The 25,874-nt window shown below is 38.4% G+C and overlaps 1 protein-coding gene across 3 annotated transcripts in view; it reads right to left on the bottom strand.

The window, feature by feature from the left end:
• The window catches only part of CCDC141 (coiled-coil domain containing 141), a 189,364-nt gene that overhangs the window by 84,589 nt on the left and 78,901 nt on the right, over positions 1-25,874 (bottom strand). For all 3 annotated transcript variants that reach the window (XM_024766687.1, XM_024766671.1, XM_024766679.1), the window contains exon 7: positions 5,340-5,534. In XM_024766687.1, the coding sequence (XP_024622455.1) occupies positions 5,340-5,534 (195 nt within the window). The remainder of the gene's footprint in view (positions 1-5,339; positions 5,535-25,874) is intronic.

The raw sequence follows: 25,874 nt of genomic DNA, 5'->3' as shown, positions 1-25,874 counted from the left end.
ATAATAAAGGCCATATATGACAAACCCACAGCCAACATCATCCTCAATGGTGAAAAACTGAAAGCATTTCCACTAAGATCAGGAACAAGACAAGGTTACGCACTCTCACCACTCTTATACAACACAGTTTTGGAAGTTTTAAACACAGCAATCAGAGAGTAACTACCATATGACCCAGCAGTCCCACTACTGAGCATATACCCTGAGAAAACCATAATTCAAAACAAGTCATGAACGAAAATGTTCACTGCAGTTCTATTTACAATAGCCCGGAGATGGAAACAACCTAAGTGTCCATCATCGGATGAATGGATAAAGAAGATGTGGCACATATATACAATGGAATATTACTCAGCCATAAAAAGAAACGAAATTGAGCTATTTGTAATGAGGTGGATAGACCTAGAGTCTGTCATACAGAGTGAAGTAAGTCAGAAAGAGAAAGATAAATACCGTATGCTAACACATATATATGGAATTTAAGAAAAAAAATGTCATGAAGAACCTAGGGGTTAGACAGGAATAAAGACACAGACCTACTAGAGAATGGACTTGAGGATATGGGGAAGGGGAAGGGTAAGCTCTGACAAAGTGAGAGAGTGGCTTGGACATATGTACACTATCAAACGTAAAATAGCTAGCTAGTGGAAAGCAGCCGCATAGCACAGGGAGATCAGCTCGGTGATTTGTGACCACGTAGAGGGGTGGGATAGGGAGGGTGGGAGGGAGGGAGATGCAAGAGGGAAGAGATATGGGAACATATGTATATGTATAACTGATTCACTTTGTTATAAAGTAGAAACTAACACACCATTGTAAAGCAGTTATACTCCAATAAAGGTGTAAAAAATACTAATAATAAATTAAAAATAGAACTACTGCATGATCCCGCTATCCCACTCCTGGGTATATATCCAAAGAAAGTAAAACAGTGTTTTGAAAAAATTCACACACCCTAATGTTCATAGCAGCATTATTTACAATATCCACGATATGGAAGCAACTTAAGTGTCCATCAACAGATGAATGGATCAAGAAGATGTGGTATGTACATATAATGGACTACTACTCAGCCATAAAAAGAAGGAAAGTCTGCCATTTACATCAATGTAGATGGATGTAGAGAGTACTATACTTAGTGAAATAAGTCAGAGATAGAAAGACAAATACTCTATGTTATCACTTATATGTGGAATCTAAAATATTAAGCAAAGGAATGTATATAACAAGACAGAAGCAGACTCACAGATACAGAGAAAAAAACCAATGGTTACCAGTGGGGAGATGGAGGGGGACCGGCAAGATAGGAATATGAAATTAAGAGATACAAACTACTATGCATAAAACAGATAAGCGACAAGGATATATTGTACAGCACGGGCAAATATAGCCATTGTTTTGTAATAACTTTAAATGTAGTATAGTCTTCAAAAACGCTGAATCACTATGTTGTGCACCTGAAAATAATATAATGTTGTAAATCACCTATACTTCAATTTAAAAAAAGAAAAAGAAAAGCATCAGTAGCAACACTACTCCGGAGGTCCTATGTGCTAACATCGCCACCTATTGCTCATTCCAGGTACAAACGGTCACACCTCAAGCCAAACACTAGACATTCTCTAGGTAAGAAACAGACTCTTGAGCTTTGGGTAATCATTAACCCCTAGCAGGATTAAAAGGTAATCAATTTCACTCCTGAAACTATAAAGGCAGTGGGCACTCTTGTCAATGTGGACAATTAGGTGATAATTATATTTTATTGAATTTCACATATTGGAATTACATTGGCTTATCGATTTTTTGGTATGTTTTATTCTCTGCTATATCCCCAGCATTTAGAACAGTCCCTGACACATAGTAGTTGCTCAATAAATATTAAATAAATGAATCCGTAAAGAAAAAGGGTAATTATTCTCATAAATTTGCCACACTACTTATTTAGCAACTTCAATTTAAAAACTTACTGTGACTTTTTTCTAGTAAATAACAATATCCCTAGATATTGATAGGATTGGTAGAGAGAGAGGGACAGGTGACAATAAAAGGAAAGAAGGGAAAAAGAGGAGGGTTTCCAGATGATTGGAACAGAGAATACCAGAAACATATGATAAAAATCTGGATGAAAAAGAAATAAATATGATACAGAAGACATACTAACAGTAGTCCATTCTGCAGATGAGATTATGACATTCATTTCTTTTTATTTTAACCAAATTTTAAAAAGTTAAAGGTTATCTTAAAAATCATATGTTTTGCATTTTACTCAGCAAAAACACTCAAGCTGTTACATTCACTAATTCATATATTACCCATGGCACTAACATTTTTTCACACTGGCATTTGACACAGAAATTGAAGAATATTGACCTAGCTTTAACAAATTTGGAACAAGATGTTGTTTGCTAAAAAATGATTCCATTTATCAAGAGTGAAATTGGTTTTCGAGGTACCGTTTCTTTTTTTAAAGCCCTGACGCTCTCTTTTTTTTTTCACAGTGCTAACATCCTTATTTGCATGTGTGGGGCGAGTCTCCACTGCTCCTACCCATCTTACTGGTGTGTCAAGAATGCCTGGGGAACTGGGACTTGGGGAACTGATGTGACATTTGACACTCTGGTTACCTCTTTTGCTGGCTGGAAAGTTGGGTGAAAAGTCTCAGACACCTCACAACTGTTGGCAGCACGGCTTCACCAAGGATGTAGACGATCACAATCAGAAAAACCCAGCGCCCTCAAGGCGCAATAAAGTGAATTCTCAAAAGGAAAGTTCAGTGCTTCGGAGATAAATTGAAGATGTAAACTGAAAATACTCCTTCACTAGTGAAAACAAAATTTTCAGACTAGAAAAAAATATTTTAAGGGATTTTGAATTTATATTAATACCTTAAATCCAGTGCTTTATTTTAACTAGGATTATTTATGAGTAGTTATGCCCAGAATGGGGTAAAGTGGTAATTTTATAAAATTTGGAGATTCTACAATATAAATCAAAAAGAAAAATGCCATTTACAAGCCTTGAGAAGAATTTCCTTCTTTAATTTAAACGGATTTATTTACTATATTATTTCATCATTTATTGCTCCTTAGTAATATGGTAAATAACTCATTTCAAGAGTCATGATTTAAACATCTACTTTCCAAACTCCAGCTTCCATTTTTGCTGAGGTAAAAGTATATATCATCTTTCAAACTGAATTCTTAGATTTGGAGTTGGAAGTTATTTCCCTGATGCTTTGAAAAGGGAAAATAAATTCTAAACCTTTCTAAGTACTACTTGGTTACAAAGAATTCTATGGTATGGAGAAGTCCCAACTGAACTAATTATAATTTGAATGCCATGGGCATTCAAATGATGAAACGGGAACTAGAAGTCAAGTGTTTGGGGTTATGAAACAGGATTTGTTAGGATTTGACCTTAATTATCGTATAAGCTTGAAAAAGTAACCACTCCGTTCTTCAATTTTTTAAAAATTACTATTGCAAGAGATATCATTCCTCCTCCTTCAAGGCCCAAGGATAATGTAAAAAGAAAAATTTCCCTGGCAAGCTACCAGATAATGACAGCAGAGAAAGCAAGAGTGAGGGAGTGAGAATGAGACAGAGAGAGAAAAATTCTCCATTTTGCAGGACTATAATGTTTAGGGCTTATGCTAGAAGCATTTTATCATAGCAACATGTTCTATAACTGTCTTCCTTAGAAACAGCATTAACTAACTGGGATGACCCACTCATTTTGTAGAATGAGAGTGTAATGTAAGTTTAAAAATCTTTTATTCAGGGCTTCCCTGGTGGTGCAGTGGTTGAGAGTCTGCCTGCCGATGCAGGGGACAAGGGTTCGTGCCCTGGTCCGGGAGGATCCCACATGCCGCGGAGCGGCTGGTGAGCCATGGCCGCTGAGCCTGTCCGTCCGGAGCCTGTGCTCCGCAATGGGAGAGGCCACAACAGTGAGAGGCCCGCGTACCGCAAAAAAAAAAAACAACAAAAAAACTCTTATTCAAAATCAGGACTATTGAAGAGAAATTTAACCAGCACTTACCATTTACTTAGCTCAACAGATCCAGAAATTATGTGTTTCTTCTCTTAAAACAAAGAAATCCCAAACAATAATAATTTGACAAATATTTCTTTGACATGTGTTTTTTTTCCTACCATAATTCTACCACCTCTATTTTGGAACTTTACTATTCATGTTTTCCAAGTTTCCCATTAGTAAAAAATTCAAAATTAAGTAACAATTTTGATACCTACCAGGACACTGTATTCAGATTGCTGATGTTATTACTTTAAATCACAACATACCTACCCTCTGTGGGTTCCCATTCATTTTCTGTCACATTACCCAGTTTTACATCAGTGAAATTTAAGGTATTAATTCCAATAAGGCAGTTTGCAGGTGTATGTTCGATTGGGAAAGGCAGAAATTTTTTCAAACATTATCGCCATCCTCACATACTCAAGTGATGTGAACACATGAACAGTACCACACAGTAAGAGCCACCTGCTACAATCAATCTTAAATGAAAATAGAGCACTTCTCCCACTCAAGAAGGCCTGGAAACAGTCCAAAGCAAGATCTCCCTTTGGCTGATTTAAAGTGTGTGGGGAGAGATAAATTAGGAGTTTGGGATTAACATATACCCATTACTATATATAAAACAGATAACCAACAAGGACCTACTGTATAGCACAGGTAATTATATTCAGTATTTTTAAATAACCTATAAGGGAAAATAATCTGAAAAAAAAGATATATATGTATGTATAACTGAATCACTCTGCTGTACACCTGAAACTAACACAACATTGTAAATCAACTATACTCCAATTTTAAAAAAAAAAAGGCAAACCAAGGCAGGGCAGTCAACCAGAGCCTTATGGTTTGCGTGCCAAAAGCCTGTAATATTTACGTATCTTCACCTAATAAATGAAAGAGGATTTTTAAAAAGAGAAAGATTTTTTTTGGTAAAAGTTTCAAGGTTTTTTTTGGTTAACCTTGATATATTTTATGATAATTCCATTCCTCCAGGAGAAACACTACCATGTTGGCACAAATGTCCACCTCAAACAGAACAATGAGAGCTCTAAGATAAAAGTCTCCTGTTTTTTTTTTTTTTTTTCAGTGACCTTTTACATGTCAAAGCACAGTATCTCTTAGTTTTGAGTACAAAATAATTGCCAGAGTAGGAATATATTTTAAAAGCTCCTTTTTGCTGCTATCAATTTTGAAACTCTAAGTGGAGTCGAGATTTCTGTGACGTGTTCCAGCCTGTTGAAGTCATGGGTCTCTTACTGGTTTGCCCTGATGACCTAAAATTACCAGCTTCACCTCACACTGACCTTGTTCGCGCTGTTAAAAAAATCATTTGCCTTTTTTAACCAGGTTTTCCTTTCCACCATGAGCCGACCAAATTCCTCTTGAAGCCAATTCAGTTTCTGGTTAGACAGCTGTAGGTGTTCTTTCTCCACATACTCCTTGGAGAGCAGAATCCCCAGTGCCTCACTCTTCAGCTTCTCCACTGCCGAATTCCATTCCTACAAGAGATCACTCTTCAGTTTATTTTACACATCCTCCCCTCTGGAATCTCTGGTAAGACTCAGAGGACATTTACATGTGTTGAATGTATCAGCAACCTGTCATTGTTTTCAAATCATAAAGGAGTCAATGCTACATTCCAGGTTTGAGTAACAAGATGTAGGTAAAAAAAAGAAAGGGACACAGAAAAGAGGTTAAAAAGGGAGAGGGGATGATAGTAGAAAGGGGCAGGTCAACTGGGATGTGTCTGGTTGCCCTGAATTCAGGTCACTTGCCATTTCCCTTAACAATACCTGAAAATATACCCAAAATATGGTCATCAGTGTTTTTCAATCTCTAACTCATTTTTACCTATTTTTATTCATTTAAGTATAAAAACATTTCTCTCCCACAATTTATTCTCACTGGCAATGTGGGCAAATATGCACAAGAAAGGAAGGGAAATCTCATAGTATATGGTTGTTTGTGCATTACACTTAGAGCTGAAATGAAGACCTGTTACTCTGCACAAAGTTAACAGCTGTTATTGTGCAGGATTCTCTCCATCCTGACCCCAGTTTCACCTCTCAGTGTTTCCCTATTAACAATTTATAAACATTTCAACAAAGGAAAAGAGGTCGTTCTTTACTTTCTATTGCATGAGGGTGAAAAACAGTAAATAGAGAAGAAAGAAAATAATAAGAGTTGAAGTAAATCAAACATATTAACATTCAATTTATTTGAAGGGAAATTCAAATTTCTTGCAAAAGAACTGAAGACAGATCTAGTTTCATAAAATAATGCTTATCTCTAACATAGGAGTCTTGTTAGCAAATTTTCTGGTACCCATCTCAGCTGAGACTGAGCAGTGAGCATATGCTGTTTGTTAAAGCATCAGAAATTTATTACCAAATTTAAAAAATCACAGTCTGACTCCATCCTGGCTTGCTCCCCAGTGCAAAGTGTCCTATTATTAAGTTACATTTGTTACATTATATTGTATAAAAGAATACAATTTTAGTGCAATTTACCGCTATCATTTCCATTCATTTATTTCACAAGACAACTAAATACTGTGTACCTGGGACCATGCTGGGATAGATGTCTTGGGGAATATAAAGAAAGAATAAAATATAGTTCTTTTCTTTAACAATACATAAACTGCTATTTTATATAATTTTATATATACTGCATTATGAAGTGTATTAAATACATGCTGTTTCTACAAACACACAAATACACGTACATACACACAAAATGGTAGCATTTCAAATCACAGTTGGTAGATGCTGAAAATAGAAATTGTACATATTATTTTATGGACTTCACAGAATCTGTTCTAGTAATTGTGTAAGAGAAAAATATTTTCATCAATGGATGCAAGAATAAGTATGGTAGATTAAGGCATTGGCATTTTTTTGAGCACCAATTACGAGCTTATGTTTTGTAAGTAAAACCCTCACAAACTTAGGTTAGATGTTATTATTTTCCTAGTATTTACACAGGCTCAGAGGAGTATGTTATTCAAGGTTACATATCCAATACGTGGCAGAACTAGGACTATTCACAGGTTTGTATACAATGCTACATTCCAGGGAACTGAGAGTAGAGAGACTCCAGAATCTCCAAATTTCTCAGTGAGTGCAAAAGCAATACCCTTAGGCATGAAGATGGGCTACGTGAGTTCTCAAGATCCTTCATTTCTTAAAGAGCTATTTGTCCCCATTTAAGGACTGCTAATATGTGCCATGACATTATTTCGTAAAGCACTGTAAATATCCCTCCCACTTAAAAACCACTACTTTAACCTTATCGGGAAAAAGCAAATATTTCTAAAGCAGTTAGCATAATTTCTGGCATACATAATAAGCACTCACTAAATATTAGTCCCACTTGTCTTCCCGTCAGTTTTATCATGGTTCATTAGTGCCCCAAAATTTGTTCATTATTTATGGGAATTCCTGTTTCCCAGTTCTAAAATAACAATAGTGGAAGCCTTCTCCAAATGTACTGGTCAGTGTTATGTATTGATCAATAATATGAGATAAGCAAAATAAAGCAGGTTTCTTTAGTGTAGTACTTCTTAGAATTTTTACTATGTTAACATGCACTGAGACTCCTAGAGGAAAACGTGGTGTGAAACGTTTTGGACAAATCCTTTGACCAAGAAACCATTTGTTTGCTAATCATCTCAGGGGACCAATGCTCCGGCTGGAACAATGCTGAGAAACACTACAGTTGTGGCTAAAAGGAGCTGAACCAGCTACGGGTTCATTTGCTTTCACAAGTCTTTGTTTCTTTTTTTGTTTTGTCCCAATCCCTCCAGCTACCCAGTTATTCCGTTTCCTGTCTTTTGGATCCATTCTCTATTTTCTGTCTGTTAAGATCTGTGGGGCATTAATCCTCAATGAACTCAAGTAAGAAATGCTCAATATGTGAAGACACAGAGTAAAGCAGGTAATTCTTTCAAAAAATTGGCATTGACCAGAATCTTCTGTGCTCGTTAGAGGAAGAACACTTAAATATGGAGAAACTAGGGGAGGCCCAGAGAGCTGGGGGAAGGAAAGTGGAGAGGAGGTTAGGATACGGAGAGGTAGGTTACAGCCATTATGTGCTCAGTCTGGACAAAACTCAACTCTACGGTGTTGGTATCTTAACTGTCTGCAAGAGTGTAAGGGTTGATTCTTCTTCCCGTATGCTAGCACTGTGCTAAACGCTTTACATATAGTATCTCACTTAATCTTCACCACACCCCTACAAGGTAGGAACTATTATTATCCTCATTTTACAGATGGGGTAACTGAGGCTCAGAAGGGTTAAGAACTTGCCCAAGGTCTCAACACTAGTAGGTGAAAGAGCCAGAACTCAAATTCAGGTAGTTTGACTCTAGAACCTGCTTTCTCAACCAGTATCCTGGCCTCAGCTCTGCAGAGAGGTGATAAACAGTGCTTTTTACACCACAGAAAGATTAAACACATTAACTTAGAATTACAGAGGTGAAACTTCCATAACATCTGGATAAGACCTGAAACTGATAAAAGTCCTTATATGACCCTGGGATTTTCTGATTTGAAATTAGAAGCCTTATTATTTCTAAATAAACACAATGCCTTACATATATAACTGAGAATTTACAGCCAAACTCAAGCTATATTTTGCAACTGGACCAAAATAATAAAGTTCTTCTCTGTGAATAAGAAGAGAAATACTTGTTCTCTAACAGAGTTCATAAATCTGCCTTTAGTATAAATTTTGCAAACAACATTAAAGAGAGACTTCTGGAGTAGAGCCAAGTCTTTGAAAACCCACTGTAACCTTGTGCTTCATAATGTGTTATATAAAGTGGGCTGCGACCTTCCAAGGAAACTGTAAAGGACCATTTTGTGCCTCCTATCTTTTCTTATTCTCCATCCCCAGTCTTTTCAACTACATTTTCAAATGAACTCTGTGGGCAGTAGATGAAGCTAGGTCTACTCAATATTTCTATGCAATCTTCTCAGAAAATTGGTTCTGTTTTCTTTGGGCAATCTATAGGCAGTTTCTGATGCGCTTCCATACCGTTCTGATGACATATTTCCCCAGCCATTTTTCTTTGGGGATGCTTCGCCTATTTTATTTTTGAGACAAAACTTTCCAGAGTCATCTGAATCCAGCATGCTATTTAAAAAACTTAGTTGTCCCTGTTGTCCAGGCTGGAGGAGCCCAACAGAGAAAATCTTGGTCCTTTTTCTCTAAGCCATTGCTGCCTGCCTGCTAAGTATCCAACCTCTGACTGGGTTTCAGTCACTTTGCAATAAAATATTTCCAGTACTTGTCCCCACCAGCAGAAAGCCAAAGACTGCCATTTCCTTGGCTTTTCAGTTTGACAGATGGACCTGTGTATCTCTGAGCCAAAAAAGATGTGTGGCACTGTGTGTTCCTGGACTCAGGGTGTGTCCACAGGTCACTCCATTACTTTCCTTCTTCACTAACAGTAGTAACCCTTTTAAACTGTACCTTGCAGTATTCCATTTGCTGAGGAAATGGAGCTTCTCTTGCATCCCTTGATCGTAAGGGTACTTTTAAGAGGATTAGCACTGATAGACAAGAAGGCGAAAACGGTTTCTTCTCCCCCCCACTTTTTTTTAACAGTCCCAGGTTAGCTTTTCAAATAAAATTATGGATTGGTATAAAAATTATCCAGCCATTCAATTTAAAAAGTAAAAAAATATTAGCTACTCCAGTGGAAAAGAAACAGAATACTCCCAATATGTTTAGTAAGCTTTTATTCACTTCCCTGATGAAGTGGATGGGGTGTGTTTAAAAGAAACAATAGGGAACATATTTATAAACTGCTAAGAAACTATCAGTTGTGGAGATGACTGGCCCAAATCACATGTGGCAGAAGCATGTGTCTGGCTCATGTGTAGGACATGGCCGCTTTGGAGGACATCTCATTAGATATAGCTCATTTCTCATTCAGTCTTTTAAGTCTACAGTCCCATTTGGTTCAGCACCGAGGAGAATTAACTCACTGACAGCAAATCATAGAGTTTTACATGACTGCATTAACAGATGGGACAAACAAAATAAACCTGGCGATTTTAATCAGAGAATATTTGAAAGTCTGCTTTGAGCAGAAAAATTTTGAGAAGAAATGTTTACGCTTTTGGAGAGTGGCAGTGAGCCCTTGAAAAGCTGAAAGTCTCTGATCATGCCGAGCTGGATGGCCAGCTGGGCCACAGTTACTTCTTGTGCTCCTTTCCCAGGCATTTCTCGCCGACATACACAAAAGCAAGGGTCATCTCACTCTTGGATGAGTACCGAGTTCAGTGTCCACAGGCCATCTGAACTCTGCCCTCACTGCGGTGCATTTCAACAGAGACACAGACAGACTGCAAACAGGGAAGAACTGTGATTTTGTGTATCACCTAGAGATGAAAGAATTGTGGTGTTTCGCTTCCCGGCCATAAGGAAGAAATCATAGCTACTGAATCAAGGAGAGCCTGTGGGCAAGAGCAGAGAAATGGAAATACACTTTTTACTCCAAACTTAGTAAGTGGCCTCCCGCAGGGCATTTTGCTTTCCTGAGTCTTACTTCTCTGCAGTGCAGAAAGAGCCACCACCATTTCACATATGCTTTGGCTTCTCTAGTGAATCAGATGTAAATTCAACGGTGAATTGGCTGTGCTTCAAATTCCTGGATTTCAAGCCCTACTAAAATTTGGGTTTTTAGCTATATTTTCCATAATTACCCTACTGGATTTGGGACTGACAGTTTACAGCAGAAATGACAGATGTCACAAAAGCAATCTTTGAATAATAGTTGCTGCTTTCTTTCTTCTCAGTCCATTCTAATAGTCCAAAAGATGCAAGAAAAAACGTGGCTTGGAAGCTTCTTGTTTCCTTTATTCTGTTCAGTGCTTGGCCACCAAGTGGAGCCTGTGGTTCAGGCACACAGAGCAGGGTGCTTGTTGCTAATACTGAAGCAAAAGGATGTGTGGCAGAATAAATTTTTTAAATCAAATAAAATCATGACAAATTACACTCATAAGCAAGTCTTCAAAATATCATTTGGAGCAGAAATACATTTATTTCTTCCTCCTTGGTTCAACATAGTTTTTGGATAAAAATTTAATTACACAGGAAGTCGGGAAGAAATTGTCCCAAGATTTGTGTTTTCTGAGAATCACTGTTTTTTCTTTAGTGTCTTGTCCTTGTTTTTCTTAGATTTTTATTCCTCTTAATCACATTTTCTTCAAGTTGATTAAGTAAGGAGTAGAGCCAGATTGGGAGCTACTGATGTTTCCAATTTTTAAATCAAAATTAATAAAGTCTAGCTGGCCAAATTATTTTCATCTAACACAATTTGCCTACAATCAGTGTGCCACTGGCCGACTAGGTGATTGCAGTTTATATTAATGTCATCAAAAGATTTACTTTTTAATTTTCTAGAGAATCTTTTGGAGATATCTTCAGGATCTCAACATGTAATTCAACCATGGGGAGAATTACTAGGTTTTGATGTTCACTTCTCATGAAGATTTCCCTAAGTCAAGGAGATTAAGTTGGGAAGGGGGTATTCATATATTTTACCTATAAGGAACATCAGATATAGATTAGAACAATGACTTTTAGTTGTTATGTACAAGATCAATGAAAGAAAACCAATAACATTCCTAGATAGCAACAATAGCCAATTATCTTTTCTAATAAAGATCCCATTTATAAGAGCAATAAACATTATGAGGCAGTCATTTGTTCAACTATGTATTTGGCAGGTCTAGTCTATGCCAAGCATTCTCCTAAATACACCATCTAGGCCAGTGAATTTAGCTCCAGTGTTAGTGATGGTGGTGGTGCACCATGTATTTTATTTTGTTTATAACCAATAAACATGGTAAATCAGTACATTGTCTGGTGAGTTTGAAGATGACCACACTGTAGAATAGAGACAAGTAGAGCAGGTTAGGGGACTCTCAGGTGCCACGCAGGGCGGGAGTTGTGTGCAGTATTAAATATGGTGGTCAGGGTAGGCTTTTTGAGTAGTGAGATTTGAGCAAAGATGGGCAGGAAGTGAAGGGATGAGCCAAGAGGATCTCTGGAGAAAGAATTTTCCAGGTTGAGGGCACAGCTAGAGTAAACGCTCCCAGGTGGGAGTTTTCCTGCTGGGGTGGAGGAACAGCAAGGACACAGCGCGGTAGAGCTGAGTGTCCCATGGAGGAAGCAGGGGGGAGAAGCAGTAAGAGGGCCACGGTGGGGGCAGAGTGGGAGGATCCAGAGGCAGGGTCTTGTAAACACTGAAGTCTTTTATTCTGAGAGAAGTGTGAAGCTAGCTGTTGGAAGGTCTGGGGCAAAGGGTCTGACATAACTTAAAAAAAAACCAAACGAAAATAAAAGCACAGGGCTGTCGTTTGAGAATACTTTGCTGGTGGAGGGGTGCAGGGATGCATGCACAGTGATTCCTGAGGAAGCTACTGCAATTAGCCAGGAAAGACGGAGGTAGGTCATTCCCCAGGACAGCAGTGGAGGTCATGAGAAATGATAGGATATTCCGGATCTACTCAGATGACACAGCCCAGGTGATTTCCTATGAGTAAGAGGAAGAAGAATCAAGACTCTTTTCACCTGAGTAACTGGATGGATTGAGTTGCCCTTAACTGAGATATGAAGAACTAGGCAGAAGAGATTTTGAGTGGGAAGAAGAAGAATTCAGTTGCTGACATCCTCTTGAGCCTGTCTCTCTGGAAAGGCTGTGCATAAGCTCCTGAAGTCAGTACCCACCACCCACTTCTACACACACACACACATACACACACACACACTCACACACACTCACAAACTCACATTCCATTAGCAAATACTCTCACAGATTCCTCCCAAATATGCCCTAAGCCTTTTAGACTGGAACAGTCTATTTAAAGGACTATGAAGAATAAAGGCTTCAAGTTGCCTATAAGGAAAATAAGATCCCAAAGCTAAAGTAGCAAGAAGAAACTAAATACCCAGCAGTTTCAAATACATTTTTAAATGCACAGACATGCATGTAACATACACAGCCGGTGGTTCTTCTTGTTTCTGGAATGCAGAAGCAAAATGACTACAAAAGCCAGCTACCATGAGGTGATGCTGCACCTCAATCCCAGGTAGTAGGAATGTCTCAAAGAAGTGGTGTGAAGACAGTAACATATTCAACAGAGTCAGTTTTCAAAAGTACTGCATAGTGATAGGTAAGAAGTGACAGTACTCCTCAACATGTAAGGGTTCGGGTAAAACAGACTGGTGACATCAAACAATTTCCCTTTACTGTTTCTTGTGATAATTCATACAAAGTGAGATGTGTCTAACCCTTTCTGATTACCCCCTAAAAGCCCCCTTGTGAGCAGCTCCTTTTTGTCTTTCTCAGTCTGGGTTCTCAGGGGCTTACTGAATATGTGAAGAAAAAACTTTAAGTCTCTTCATCACTTAGATGTGGAGTCTAAAAAAGTCAAACTCATAGAAACAGAGTAGAAAAGTGATTGCCAGGGACTGGGGGGTGGAGGAAATAAGGAGACATTGGTTGGAGAGTAAAAACCTTCATCTATGAGATGAATAAGTTCTGAGGATCTAATGTAAAATGTGGTGATTAGAGTTAACACTGTACTATATAATTGAAATTACTAAGGGAATACACCGTACTATATAACTGAAATTTACATATCCACAAAGATAAATATGTGAGGTGATAGATGTGTTAATTAACTAGATGGAGGGAAATCCTTTCACAACATATACATATATGAAATCATTATGATAAACACTCCAAATAGCTTACAATTTTGTGTCAATTATACCTCAATAAAACTGAAAAAAGAAAAAGTTTAAATCTCTGGATTCATGGTGCAGGGAGTCCCTGTATACGACTACCAGGTTTACAAAGAATCCAAACAGCCTGCATCACCCTTTCTGTGCCTGTACTCCCCATCAACACCCTGCTACCATCATGGGAGTGTGCAAGTATGCAGCTTCAGAAGAGAAAGTACCGTGGTGCTTTGTCCTTAACAGTAGGCGCAACTCAGAGGCAGTGTTGGCTTTCGCCACTCTGCAGATCATTTTACTTTTCAACATTACCTGAAATTGCATTCTTTAAACTTTAAGTCTCTTCATCACTTAGATGTGGAGTCTAAAAAAGTCAAACTCATAGAAACAGAGTAGAAAAGTGATTGCCAGGGACTGGGGGGTGGAGGAAATAAGGAGACATTGGTTGGAGAGTAAAAACCTTCATCTATGAGATGAATAAGTTCTGAGGATCTAATGTAAAATGTGGTGATTAGAGTTAACACTGTACTATATAATTGAAATTACTAAGGGAATACACCGTACTATATAACTGAAATTTACATATCCACAAAGATAAATATGTGAGGTGATAGATGTGTTAATTAACTAGATGGAGGGAAATCCTTTCACAACATATACATATATGAAATCATTATGATAAACACTCCAAATAGCTTACAATTTTGTGTCAATTATACCTCAATAAAACTGAAAAAAGAAAAAGTTTAAATCTCTGGATTCATGGTGCAGGGAGTCCCTGTATACGACTACCAGGTTTACAAAGAATCCAAACAGCCTGCATCACCCTTTCTGTGCCTGTACTCCCCATCAACACCCTGCTACCATCATGGGAGTGTGCAAGTATGCAGCTTCAGAAGAGAAAGTACTGTGGTGCTTTGTCCTTAACAGTAGGCGCAACTCAGAGGCAGTGTTGGCTTTTGCCACTCTGCAGATCATTTTACTTTTCAGGTGTTTGGGTTAATAAAACGTTCACTTCCAAAAATCGGCGGTGGGGTGGTGGAAAAGAAAAGAAAAACAGAAGTCAAGGATGGTTAAGAAGTTGGCAGACATTCACACATTAGTGTGAACAGATTGCTTTCCTCTTAACACTTGAGAACTGCAGCATTGCGTCCACCATCATGAAGTTTTGCCCATTATTTCTCTGTTGCCTCAGAATCGGGAGAGTTCCCATAGAACTGTGTTTAGTTTGTAGTCTCGATGATGACCATGCAGTAGACAGAGAGACGCATGACTTCCTAGCCAAACTGAATGTCACTTATGAACAGCAGTTTAGAAGTCCAGCCAGGGCTGACTCAGGGTAACATTTTGCTGCCAGGTTCCTGTCCAATGGAGTCATCCACTGACCCAACTAACACTAGCTGTGCTTAACTCATGTCCCAGACCCATCTACTGGGTGTTACAGGGAATCCAGAAATGAATACATCATGGCGCTTGTTTTTTAGAATTTCACAGCTGCGGGGAAATCAGACACGTGAACGACTGAAATGCTAGGAAGGCACTAATTGCTTTAATTGAGCAATAAGCAACACTCTAAGAAGGGAAAGACAAGTACTGGAGAGATCAACAACCATTTCAGAGAAGGAATCTGGACCAACGCTGAGCCTATAGGTCATCAACTAAAATCACTCCCTAGGCTGAAGTGGATACATAGAGCTTTAGACAGACCCTCTCTGCCCAATGTACTGACCTCAAAATATTATCCAGACATCCTGAATGTGGGTGCTTTGTCTTGCTTCTTAGCCAGTTTCTGTCGGGTCCAATCTTGAACTACATACCAAATTCTGTCCACGGCTTCTGTTTCTGCTTAGATTTTCTGCCTCAGTTGCTAACACTTTGCCCTGACTTCTACCCCTCCCTCCTCCTTGGTAACCAAATTGTGACCTCAGGCTTGCCTGCTTTTTAGCTTTATTCTTCCCATGTCAACTCTAAGATTATAATTAGCAACTAACTTTGAAAAAGAAGAGGAAGAAAATAGGGGAAAAGAGGTTCTCTGTGAGGGGTCCAGCTAACCCAAGTCTCAGAGGTGAGAAAGTCTGTGGTACGCATGGGAGTGATAAGCAGACCAAGGAAGCTTAGATTCACGGAGACGTACAGGCTTGGGGGCAGGCAAAGGGCAGGTCACGGGGAGCTTTAAAAGTCACAAGAGTCTATTTTATTTTGTATCCAAAGGGCATTTTAGGAGATGCTTGAGAAAAAACTGGCCTAGTCTCAGCTTGTCCAAAGGTAACTATGATGATGTCATAAATGATTAACTGCAAAACAGAAAGACGGGAGGCCCAGATGCCAGTTAGGCGTGTGGCAGGATAATTTATTGTGTTCTTCCTATATTGTCCTATCTGCCCTGTTTCAAGAAGAAAGTCAATTATTTTCTATGCCCCTCTTGCCTTAGTGAAGTTTATATTAAGACCAAAAGCAGAACTTATCTGCAAGTCATTTTCCCTCCTGCCTTTTGTAAAAAGACTAAGTCCAATAAAGACATTATGAGAGATGTGGTAAACGACAAGGAGATAAAGGTGAGGGCCATATGAAGACAGGGAGATCTGGCTGGCACCGGAGAGAAGCCTGGATGTGAGGTGAGGCGTGTGGAAGAGATGCAGGGTCCTCTCAGGGCAGTGCCATGAAGACATGCACGGCTTCCCTGAGGACGGCTGTGTATTCCCTCCAGGGAGACTGGAAGTCAGACCAGCCTGGCACCTCAAACAGGCACAGAAGCAGCAGAGCCACTGAAACTGTGGCCTCCATACAGGCTGAGACAATGATTGCCTCAGAGGGAAGCCAAGTGAATTGATGACCACAGTGGCTTCCCCAGTGCTGTGGTGCTATATGGACCCAGGAACATTCACAGAACCCTGGAAAGGGGCTCCAACAATGACAGATTGAATGTGTCGCCAGTCATATGATGGGAGCTCAGAATCAGGCTTAAGTCGACTAAAAAGCAGTTTTTAAACAAGCCAGCAATATTTCATACAAATATTATAGTTTGTAGGCTCAGATTCATAGTACTACACAATGTAATTGTAGTGGACCTAGTGAAAGATTCTGAGAAACTAAAGTAGTAGGCCTGGGATGAGAAGGCAAGAAGGAGATAGAGGTAAGAATTGACTAAATTTGAGAGATGATCTGAAGTGAGGGGAGAGGAAGAATAATGTGACTTTGAGGTCTCTAATCTGGGTGACTGAAGGGCTGCAGTTTCTTTAGCCAAGAAAGAAAAATGGGGGAAGGTTTGGAGGAGAAAATAATAATTTTAGTTGAGTTAAAGTGCTGGTAAGAAATCTATAAGTCAATCTTCCACAGGAACTTCTAAAAAGAAGACTGGAGTTGACAAGAGATGTAAGAGTTGGAGATCTTTAGGTCTAGAAATCATTAAGATAAAACCTATATTATCACTGTGGGATTGGATAACTCCACATGAGCAAAGTATGAAATGAGAAGAGAAAAGAGCCAAAGGTTAAGCATTTCATGTAAAGGGAGATTGGAGGAAGAGATGACATTGAAAGAGATTTAGAAGGAGCCAGGAACCATCAGACAGATGGGAGAACCAGAGAAGGTGGTGTCTCAAAGGCCAAGTGCACAGAGAGCTTCAAGTCATCTGTTACTTGAGAAAGAGCAGCTTCTCCTAATGCAGGTAAAGGATTAGTGGGTGGGGAGGCCAGGGAGGCAAAAAATGAAGTAGTTGTATTCATTTCCTAGGGTTCTTGTAAGAAAGTACAGTTGACCCTTGAACAACATGGGTTTGAACTGCAAGGGTGCACTTAAACACAGGTTTTTTTTTAATACATATACTACGATGTTTATGATTTGTGGTTGGTTGACTCTGTGGATGGGGAAACCATGGATATGGAAGGCTGACTATGAGACTTGAGCATCCACAGATTCTGGTATCTGTGGGGGTCTTGGAAGAACCAATGCCCCAAGGATACTGAGGGACATCTGTACAACAAAGTCAGTGGCCTGAACAAGAGAAATTTATCCTCTCACAGTCCTCTGATTTAGATTTTAGAAGTCTAAAATCAAGGTATCAACAGTGTTGGTTCTTTCTTGGGGCTGTGAGGATATAACCTGTTCCAAGCACCTCTCTTGGCCTTGTAGATGGCTGTCTTCTCCCTTTGTCTCTTCACATCATCTTCCCTCTATGGGTGTCTGCCTCTGTGTTCAAATTTCCCCTTTTTATAAGTCATACTGAATTAGGGTACACTCTGATGACCCCATCTTAACTAATTACATCTGCAATAACACTATTTCCAAATAAGATCACATTCTGAGACACTGGGGGTTAGGACTTTAACATATAAATGTTGGTAGACACAATTCAACCTCAGTCATGAAAAAGGTAGAATAGTGTCTTAAGGGTTGAGAAGCAATGTTTATGTTTTCTATTTTATGAGAGACTAAATGAGGTATTAAGAATGAAGAGAGAGGGGCTTCCCTGGTGGCGCAGTGGTTAAGAATCGCCTACCAATGCAGGGGACACGGGTTTGATCCCTGGTCTGGGAAGATCCCACATGCTGCGGAGCAGCTAAGTCCGTGTGCTACAACTACTGAGCCCACGTGCCACAACTACTGAAGCCCACTCACCTAGAGCCCATGGTCCACAAGAGAAGCCACTGCAATGAGAAGCCCGTGCACCACAACGAAAAGTAGCCCCCGCTCACCACAACTAGAGAAAGCCCGCGTGCAGCAATGAAGATCCAATGCAGCCAAAAATAAATAAATACATAACTAACTAAATAAATAAATTTATTAAAAAAATAATGAAGAGAGATACAAAATGAAGAGATGGAAAAGGCAGGACTTAGAAGAATGGATGAAGGCTTAAATTTGGAAGAGAGGGGAATGGGAAACACACTGGGAGAAGAAAAGTGAAAAAGAGACAAAAAAGGACAGAGAAGAAAAGAGTCAAGTGATTTCGCTTTGAATGACTAAGTGACTGTTAGGTTAAAGCCTGGTTGAGAATTTTAAAAGAGCCTGAAAGTTTTGTACTGGTTGTTATGGGGACAAAATAGGGAATTAATGGCTGATAAAGAAAAGAATTTGTAAGGCTAATTGATAATAGATCATTTGCTTTTTAAATAGATCTAATCAGAAAAAGTGTGCTAATTGTTTCATCTTCTTTGGGAAGTAGGAAGAAACAGAGACAATGGGTGATTGAGTTTACTCACAAATAGCCTTGGTCCATGCTGAATCGTACAAGGAGGAAAACCAGGAAAAGGTGAAAGGAAAGGGGGGTGGGATGAGAGCACTTTTGGGTAATACCATGGAAACAAGTGTGGCCACAGGAGTGGGAAACTGAAGTAAAGGCCTTTGGAGTAATGAATGTCACAGAAATCTAAGGCCACTGCACTGAATGCCACCAAATGGACGCTAAAGAGTAGCACAGGAAGGTTGTAGGGATTTAAGGTGTGACTGTATTGAGACATAAGAAAATGTCTTTTTAGGTGTCCACCTCAAAGACTCAACTTCACTATTATTATTATTATAGTAATATTACCTTGAGTTGTGATAGCAACTATAAGAAGCCATGCTTTGTGGGAATTTTTATTTAAGGGCTGACAAATGACAAGGAGGAGGAGAAGCAGGAAAAGGAAGAGGAGGAGGAGGAAAAAGAAAAGGAAAGAATATATATGAAGAATTTTTATAAAAGTCATAACTAAAAAGAGAAAAATTTTCTAAGCATTTAAACTTAACGAGCTGGTGAAGGTTTCATAAGCAGGTGACAGCAGGTAGATTTTCTGAACTCATCCCCTTCTTAGATGGGCATAAACATTCTGAGAGACTCTCTCAATTAAATTTCTCTTGGAAATGAAAGCATATGGTTCACTAAGCTTTAAATTAACCCATAAGTTAAGGCGGAAGTAGGGTTACCAAGTGAGAAATCCCATCATTTCATAGATTCTTCCCAATGCTTGCAGGCAAATTCAATACTATTTAGACATGTTTTGCCTGCTAGTAATAAAATTGTTTATAATTTATGTTCTGTGAAAAATGACATCTGCTTTTAATTGGGAAGTTCATTAAAAAATCAGACAAGTAAATTAATTATTTGTTAAAATGAAGATAGAGGATTTGAAATGCACTAATGCAGATGTCTCTACTGTTTAGAGACTCAGTTAATTTCTGCCTTGAGACATTTCAGATTCAGACCTCATTTTATTTTTTAAATTGGATGAAACATTATAAAAGTAACAAACTCTGCTTCATTTTGTAGATTTTCCTTATAATCATCAGAGATGCTGTGAGCTGATTTACTGAAGCAATATGTTTTAAAGTGGTTTTGCCATTTTTTCGCATACCTTCAGTGAAGGAATTTGGGGATGTAATGGAAGTTCAAATATCAGAATAGTCAGCTTCTTTATACAGGTTAATACATACTGAAATGAAAAGAAAATCACTCAACAATGATTGTGAAATACTTTGAAAATATTTGGACAACCTGGGAACTATAATTATACAAACTCTAGATATTGCTACACACTTCCTGAACCACCCAAGAGACCTACAAGTAGCTCCTTTTGTACTAAATAGTTCATGTAAGTGCTATTCCTGTGGAAATATTTCTATTTCAAAAAAAGGAACAACTGAACAATTTAAACACTTGTCTTTTGATCTTCAATTACCTGAGTAATAAATACAAGCAACAAAAATAAATCAAGTTCTAAGCTCAGACAATCATGTCTACACCTTAAGAGACTCAAAGATTTATTTAGACTTAAACCTTCCAAGTTCTTACAATGACCCAATATTTCAACTCCATCACTTAAACTCTCTTTCATTCTTCTGCAGTTCTTTCCTCCATAACCTTTGCTACCCAAAGGGTGATCCAGAGACCAACAGTATCAATGTTACATTGGAGTTTGTTAGAAACGCAGATACTCAAGCCCCACCCCAGACCTGAATCAGAATCTGCATTTTAAGGTCCCTGGGTAATTCATGAGTACACTATAGTTTGAGAAGATCTGGTCTACAATACACTGAAAGAATGGCTTTTTACAATCAGATAGATGAATAAGAGAAAAATGATTATGGAAGGGGAAATTTGCAGATGGTATGATCTTATACATAGGGAATCCTTACAAAACTATCAGAGCTAATAAATTAATTCAGCAGAGTTTCAGGACACACGATCGATGCACAAAAGTCAGTTGTACCTCTATAGACTAGAAATGAATAATCTGAAAAGGAAATTAAGAAAAAACAATTTCGTTTACAATAGCACCAAAAAGAAGAAAATACTTTAGAATAAATTTAATCAAGGGGGTTCAAGACCCATACACTGAAAATTATAAAACATTGTTGAAAAAAATAAAGAAGACCTAAATAACTGGAAAGACATCCTGTGATCATGGATCAGGAAACCTAATATTGTTAAGAAGGCAATACTCCCAAAGTCATCTACAAATACAATGCAATTCCTATCAGAACTCAATGGCCTTTTTTTAAAGAAATGGCAAAGCTGATCCTAACGTGTTGAACTGCAAGGGAATCCTGAATAGCCAAAACAATCTTGGAAAAGAACAAAGTTAGAGAGCTCACAGTTTCTGATTTTAAAACTTACTACAAAAACTACAGTAATCAAAACAGTGTGATACTGGCATAAGGACGGACATATAGCTCAATGGAATAGAAGTGAGAGTTCAGAAATAAACCTATACATCTGTGATCAATTAGTCTCAATAAGGGTGCCAAGACCATTCAATGGGGAAAGAATAGTCTCTTCAACAAATTGTGCTAGGATAACCAGATACCCATATGTGAAGAATGACCCTTACTTCATACCATACACAAAAATTAACTCAAAATGGAGCAGGGCTTCCCTGGTGGTGCAATGGTTAAGAATCCTCCTGCCAATGCAGGGGACATGGGTTCGAGCCCTGGTCCAGGAAGATCCCACATGCCACGGAGCAACTAGGCCCATGCACCACAATTACTGAGCCTGTGCTCTAGAACCACGAGCCACAACTGCTGAGCCCACATGCCGCAACTACTGAAGCCCGGGCACCTAGAGCCCATGCTCCACAACAAGAGAAGCCATCACAATGAGAAGCCCACGCACCGCAATGAAGAGTGGCCCCCGCTCGCCGCAACTAGAGAAAGCCCGCACACAGCAATGAAGACCCAACACAGCCATAAATAAATAAATAAAATTGATTTAAAAAAAAGTTAATTAAAAAAAAATGGAGCAAAACCTAAATGTAAGAGCTAAAGCCACAAAATTCTTAGAAGAACCACAGGAATAAATCTTCATGACCTTGGATTTAGCAATGGTTTCACAGCTTTGACATCAAAAGCAAAAGCAAGAAAATTTAAAATAAATAAATTGGACTTCATCAAAATTAAAAACTTGTGTTCATCAAAGGACACTACAGGCAAAGGGGCTGAATAGACATTTCTTCAAAAAATATATTCAAATGGCCATGAAAAGATCTTCAACATCACAAGTTATTAGCTATTACGGAACAGCAAATAAAATACTACAACTGATAGTACTTCACACACACTAGCATGGCTAGAAAAAAAATTTTTTTTAATATAAGAACAAACACAAAAAGTAAGTTTTGGCGAGGATGTGGAGAAATTGAAAGCATTGTACATTGCTGGTGGGAGCACGAAATGGTGCAGCTACTGTGAAAAACAGTATAGTGACTCCTCATTAAATTAAATGTAGAAATATCATATGACCCAGCAATTTCACTCCTAGGGATATACTCAAAAGAACTTAACGCAGGTATTCAAACAAAAACTTCTATGTGAATGTTCATAGCAGCATTATTCACAATGGCCAAAAGGTGGAAGCAACCCAAATGTCCATCAACTGATGGGTGGATAAACAAAATGTAGTATATTTATACAGTGGAATATTATGCAGCAGTAAAAAGCAATAATGTACCAATACAGGCTACAACATGGATGAACCCTGAAAACATGCTAACTGAAAGAAATCACACACAAAAGCCCACTTGTATGATTCCATTTATGACATATCCAGAATAAGTAAATCCATGGAAAGTTGATTAATGATTGTCAGAGGCAGAGAGAGAGATGAATAAATTGACTGTTTAATGGGTATGGTGTCCCTTTTTAGGGTCATGGAAATGTTCTGGAACTACAACATTGTGAATTTACTAAATGTCACTAAAGTTAGATTTTATGTTATGTTTATTTTACCATCATTAAAAAAAAAAGCCTCTATTATGTTGTGCTTGTATGAGGCATTGTGCTAATTGTGTATTGCATGAGAATACAACTAATCCTCACAATGACTGCATGAATTAGGTACAATTATTACCTTCTTTCACAAAAGGGGGAACCTAGGCTCAGATATACAAGAAATTTGCCCAAGCATACATCAGAAGTAAGCAGAGATGCTAGGATTTAACTCTAGGTGCTGGGAGTGTATCATTCATTCCACTGCCATATTCTGAGATACTATGTATTGCTGCCTCAAATAATGTATGATATATCTACACAGTTTAATAACACGTAATAATTAAGAAAACATATTTAAAATATGCATTTGAATGGAGAAATGCTTATGACATAATGCTAATTGGAAAAATTACACTGCAAAACAACACATACACAACTTTGTACATAAACACACACATACAGTATATACATACACACACAGGTTTGGAATACTCAATTTTTTGTATGTTTTATATTTCCTTCTCATTTTCATATACACCCATGCACTATGGGTGATTTTAATATTCTTTAGTTTTACGTATTTTCTAATTTTTCCAAAATGAGAATGTATTATGTAATCAGAAAAATCAAACAATAAACACATTTTTAAAGAGCCACATTCCTGTAGGGGTTCTGTTGATGATAATTATGCATTTAAATTATTCAAATAAGCTTGCAAGAGACTCTTCTACTTCCTTATCTCATAGTTATAAATATTTTGTAACTTTAAACTTGACTTTTTCCTCTGAATAAAGTTTGCTTGGGACCTAAGCATTGGTATTTTTGTAAGATCTCCAAATAATATTATTTAAAGGAACCTGAGGCTAAGGTCACAAATCCAATTTATGAAATCACTCAGCAACAACTGGAAAATATTTTCAATGACTTGGAAAATCGGATTAGATGATGAATCATGGAAGATTATTTTAATCTTTTAGCTGAGGAATGTGAATTCTACTATAGTAAAACATTGAAGATGATGTTTCTTTACACTATTTTCAGTTTGTTTCTCTGGCAGAACTTCAAAGATTATTTGTTAATCAAGGAGTTTACAAAAAATATATAGCCATCTATGAAAATTAAGGAGAATATGGACATAAATGAAATATATGGGAAAATCCTGTAAGTTAGTGTCTCTTAAACTTTTGTGTCCATACAAATCTTCTGAGAGAAATCTGTTAAAATGCAGATTCTGACCCAATAGGTTTGGTGGGTGGAGTCTGAGATTCTGCACATCTAATGACTTCCAGATACCGCTGTCTGGGAGCCACAACTTGAATAAGTCTTTATGTCGCCTTTAAGCCTTTTAAATGGGCATTAATAACCTCCATCTCAAAAGATATCATGCCCCATCTAAAGTTACTCTCATTCAAACTTCAGCAGTTTTCTAAAAGATTATTCTGTCTTCAATATCACTTCTTCCCATTCTTATCATTCACATTTTTTCCAAGGTAATCTTCTAAAATGCAAATCACTTTAAGCTACTACTCCACTTAAATTGCACCTCACTGATCATCAGGTCTCAAACCCAAATGCTTACAGGGAACAGGCACCTAATGTAAATGAGTGAAGCAAAGGTGGAAGAGGAGTAATGAGGAACGGTGGGGACTGTGGCAAACCGAAGTACACATGCCTTTTCTCAAGGAAATAGCTATTGCTAGGCTCCAGCCAAGAGCTGCAATGTCTATAAGGAAAGATGAGCCTGACAATGCCAGGTCTTCCATTTTTTAGAAGGAACAGGAAATCTGGATTCCATTTTGATGAAAATATCAATATCTTAAGATTGGCAGTGAATTTTTTTTAATCCTGATTCCCCAAACAAACTACATAAAATCTCTGGGCATGAGATCCAGATGTCAGTATTTTTTTCAAAGCCCCTGTGCGATTCTTGTGTGTACCAACTGTAAAGGGCCTGAACTGAAGCAAGAGTTGACACTACAGAAGTGTGGGGATTTATAGTCCACCATGGTGGTATGAAAATTACTTTAAACTGAAAACAGCTAAACAATTAGCAGCCACAGAAAGAAATACTACCTACACTTAAGTGGAGCCTCCTGAAAATACAGTTGCCATTGACCTCTTCCCAGGGGGTTTCCTGATTTAAAGAAGATTGATACTTGGCATCAGGAAGTAGAAATTCAACTGCCATATACCTTCCCACTGGGAAACCTCCAGCCAGGAAGAAGACAGACTGCTCATTCCTTTATCATCAAGAAGCCCAATAGGGCTTCCCTGGTGGCGCAGTGGTTGAGAGTCCGCCTGCCGATGTAGGGGACACGGGTTCGTGCCCCGGTCGGGGAAGATCCCACATGCCGCGGAGCGGCTGGGCCCGTGAGCCATGGCTGCTGAGCCTGCGCGTCCGGAGCCTGTGCTCCGCAGCGGGAGAGGCCACAACAGTGAGAGGCCCGCGTACCGCAAAAAAAAAAAAAAAAAAAAAAAAAAAAAGAAGCCCAATAAAACCTTCCATACTCTCCCACTGAAGCCCTAAAAACTTTTCTTTTGTTAAATTGATCTTTGTAAGACTTTACTTTGGGCTATTCCATGAGTCGTCCATTACTGGGACTGCCCACGTATACTGTGTGAAAATAAACCTTGTCTTTACTCCTGTTAACCTGTCTATTGTCAGTTAATTTGCAGGGCCCCAGTCACTGGAACCAAATTGGAAGAGGAAAAGTTTTCCTCGCAACGGAAGTAAAGGTTGGCTCCTGAAGGCAGTTCTTCGATAGACATTATTTCTGATGTGCAGAAGAAGGAATGATTATGTCTCCTCAAAGGAGATAATAAGGAAGCATTTGTTAACAAATTTTAATATACCCTGCAACCAACTCTGAACTCCAAACTTTTTTTTTTTTTTTTTT

This window comes from Neophocaena asiaeorientalis, unplaced genomic scaffold, assembly GCF_003031525.2.
Source record: "Neophocaena asiaeorientalis asiaeorientalis breed wild unplaced genomic scaffold, Neophocaena_asiaeorientalis_V1.1 scaffold113, whole genome shotgun sequence".
NCBI classification, from domain to species: domain Eukaryota; kingdom Metazoa; phylum Chordata; class Mammalia; order Artiodactyla; family Phocoenidae; genus Neophocaena; species Neophocaena asiaeorientalis.
Note: the sequence above shows the minus strand (reverse complement) of the source record. Positions and strands in the feature narration are given on the sequence as shown.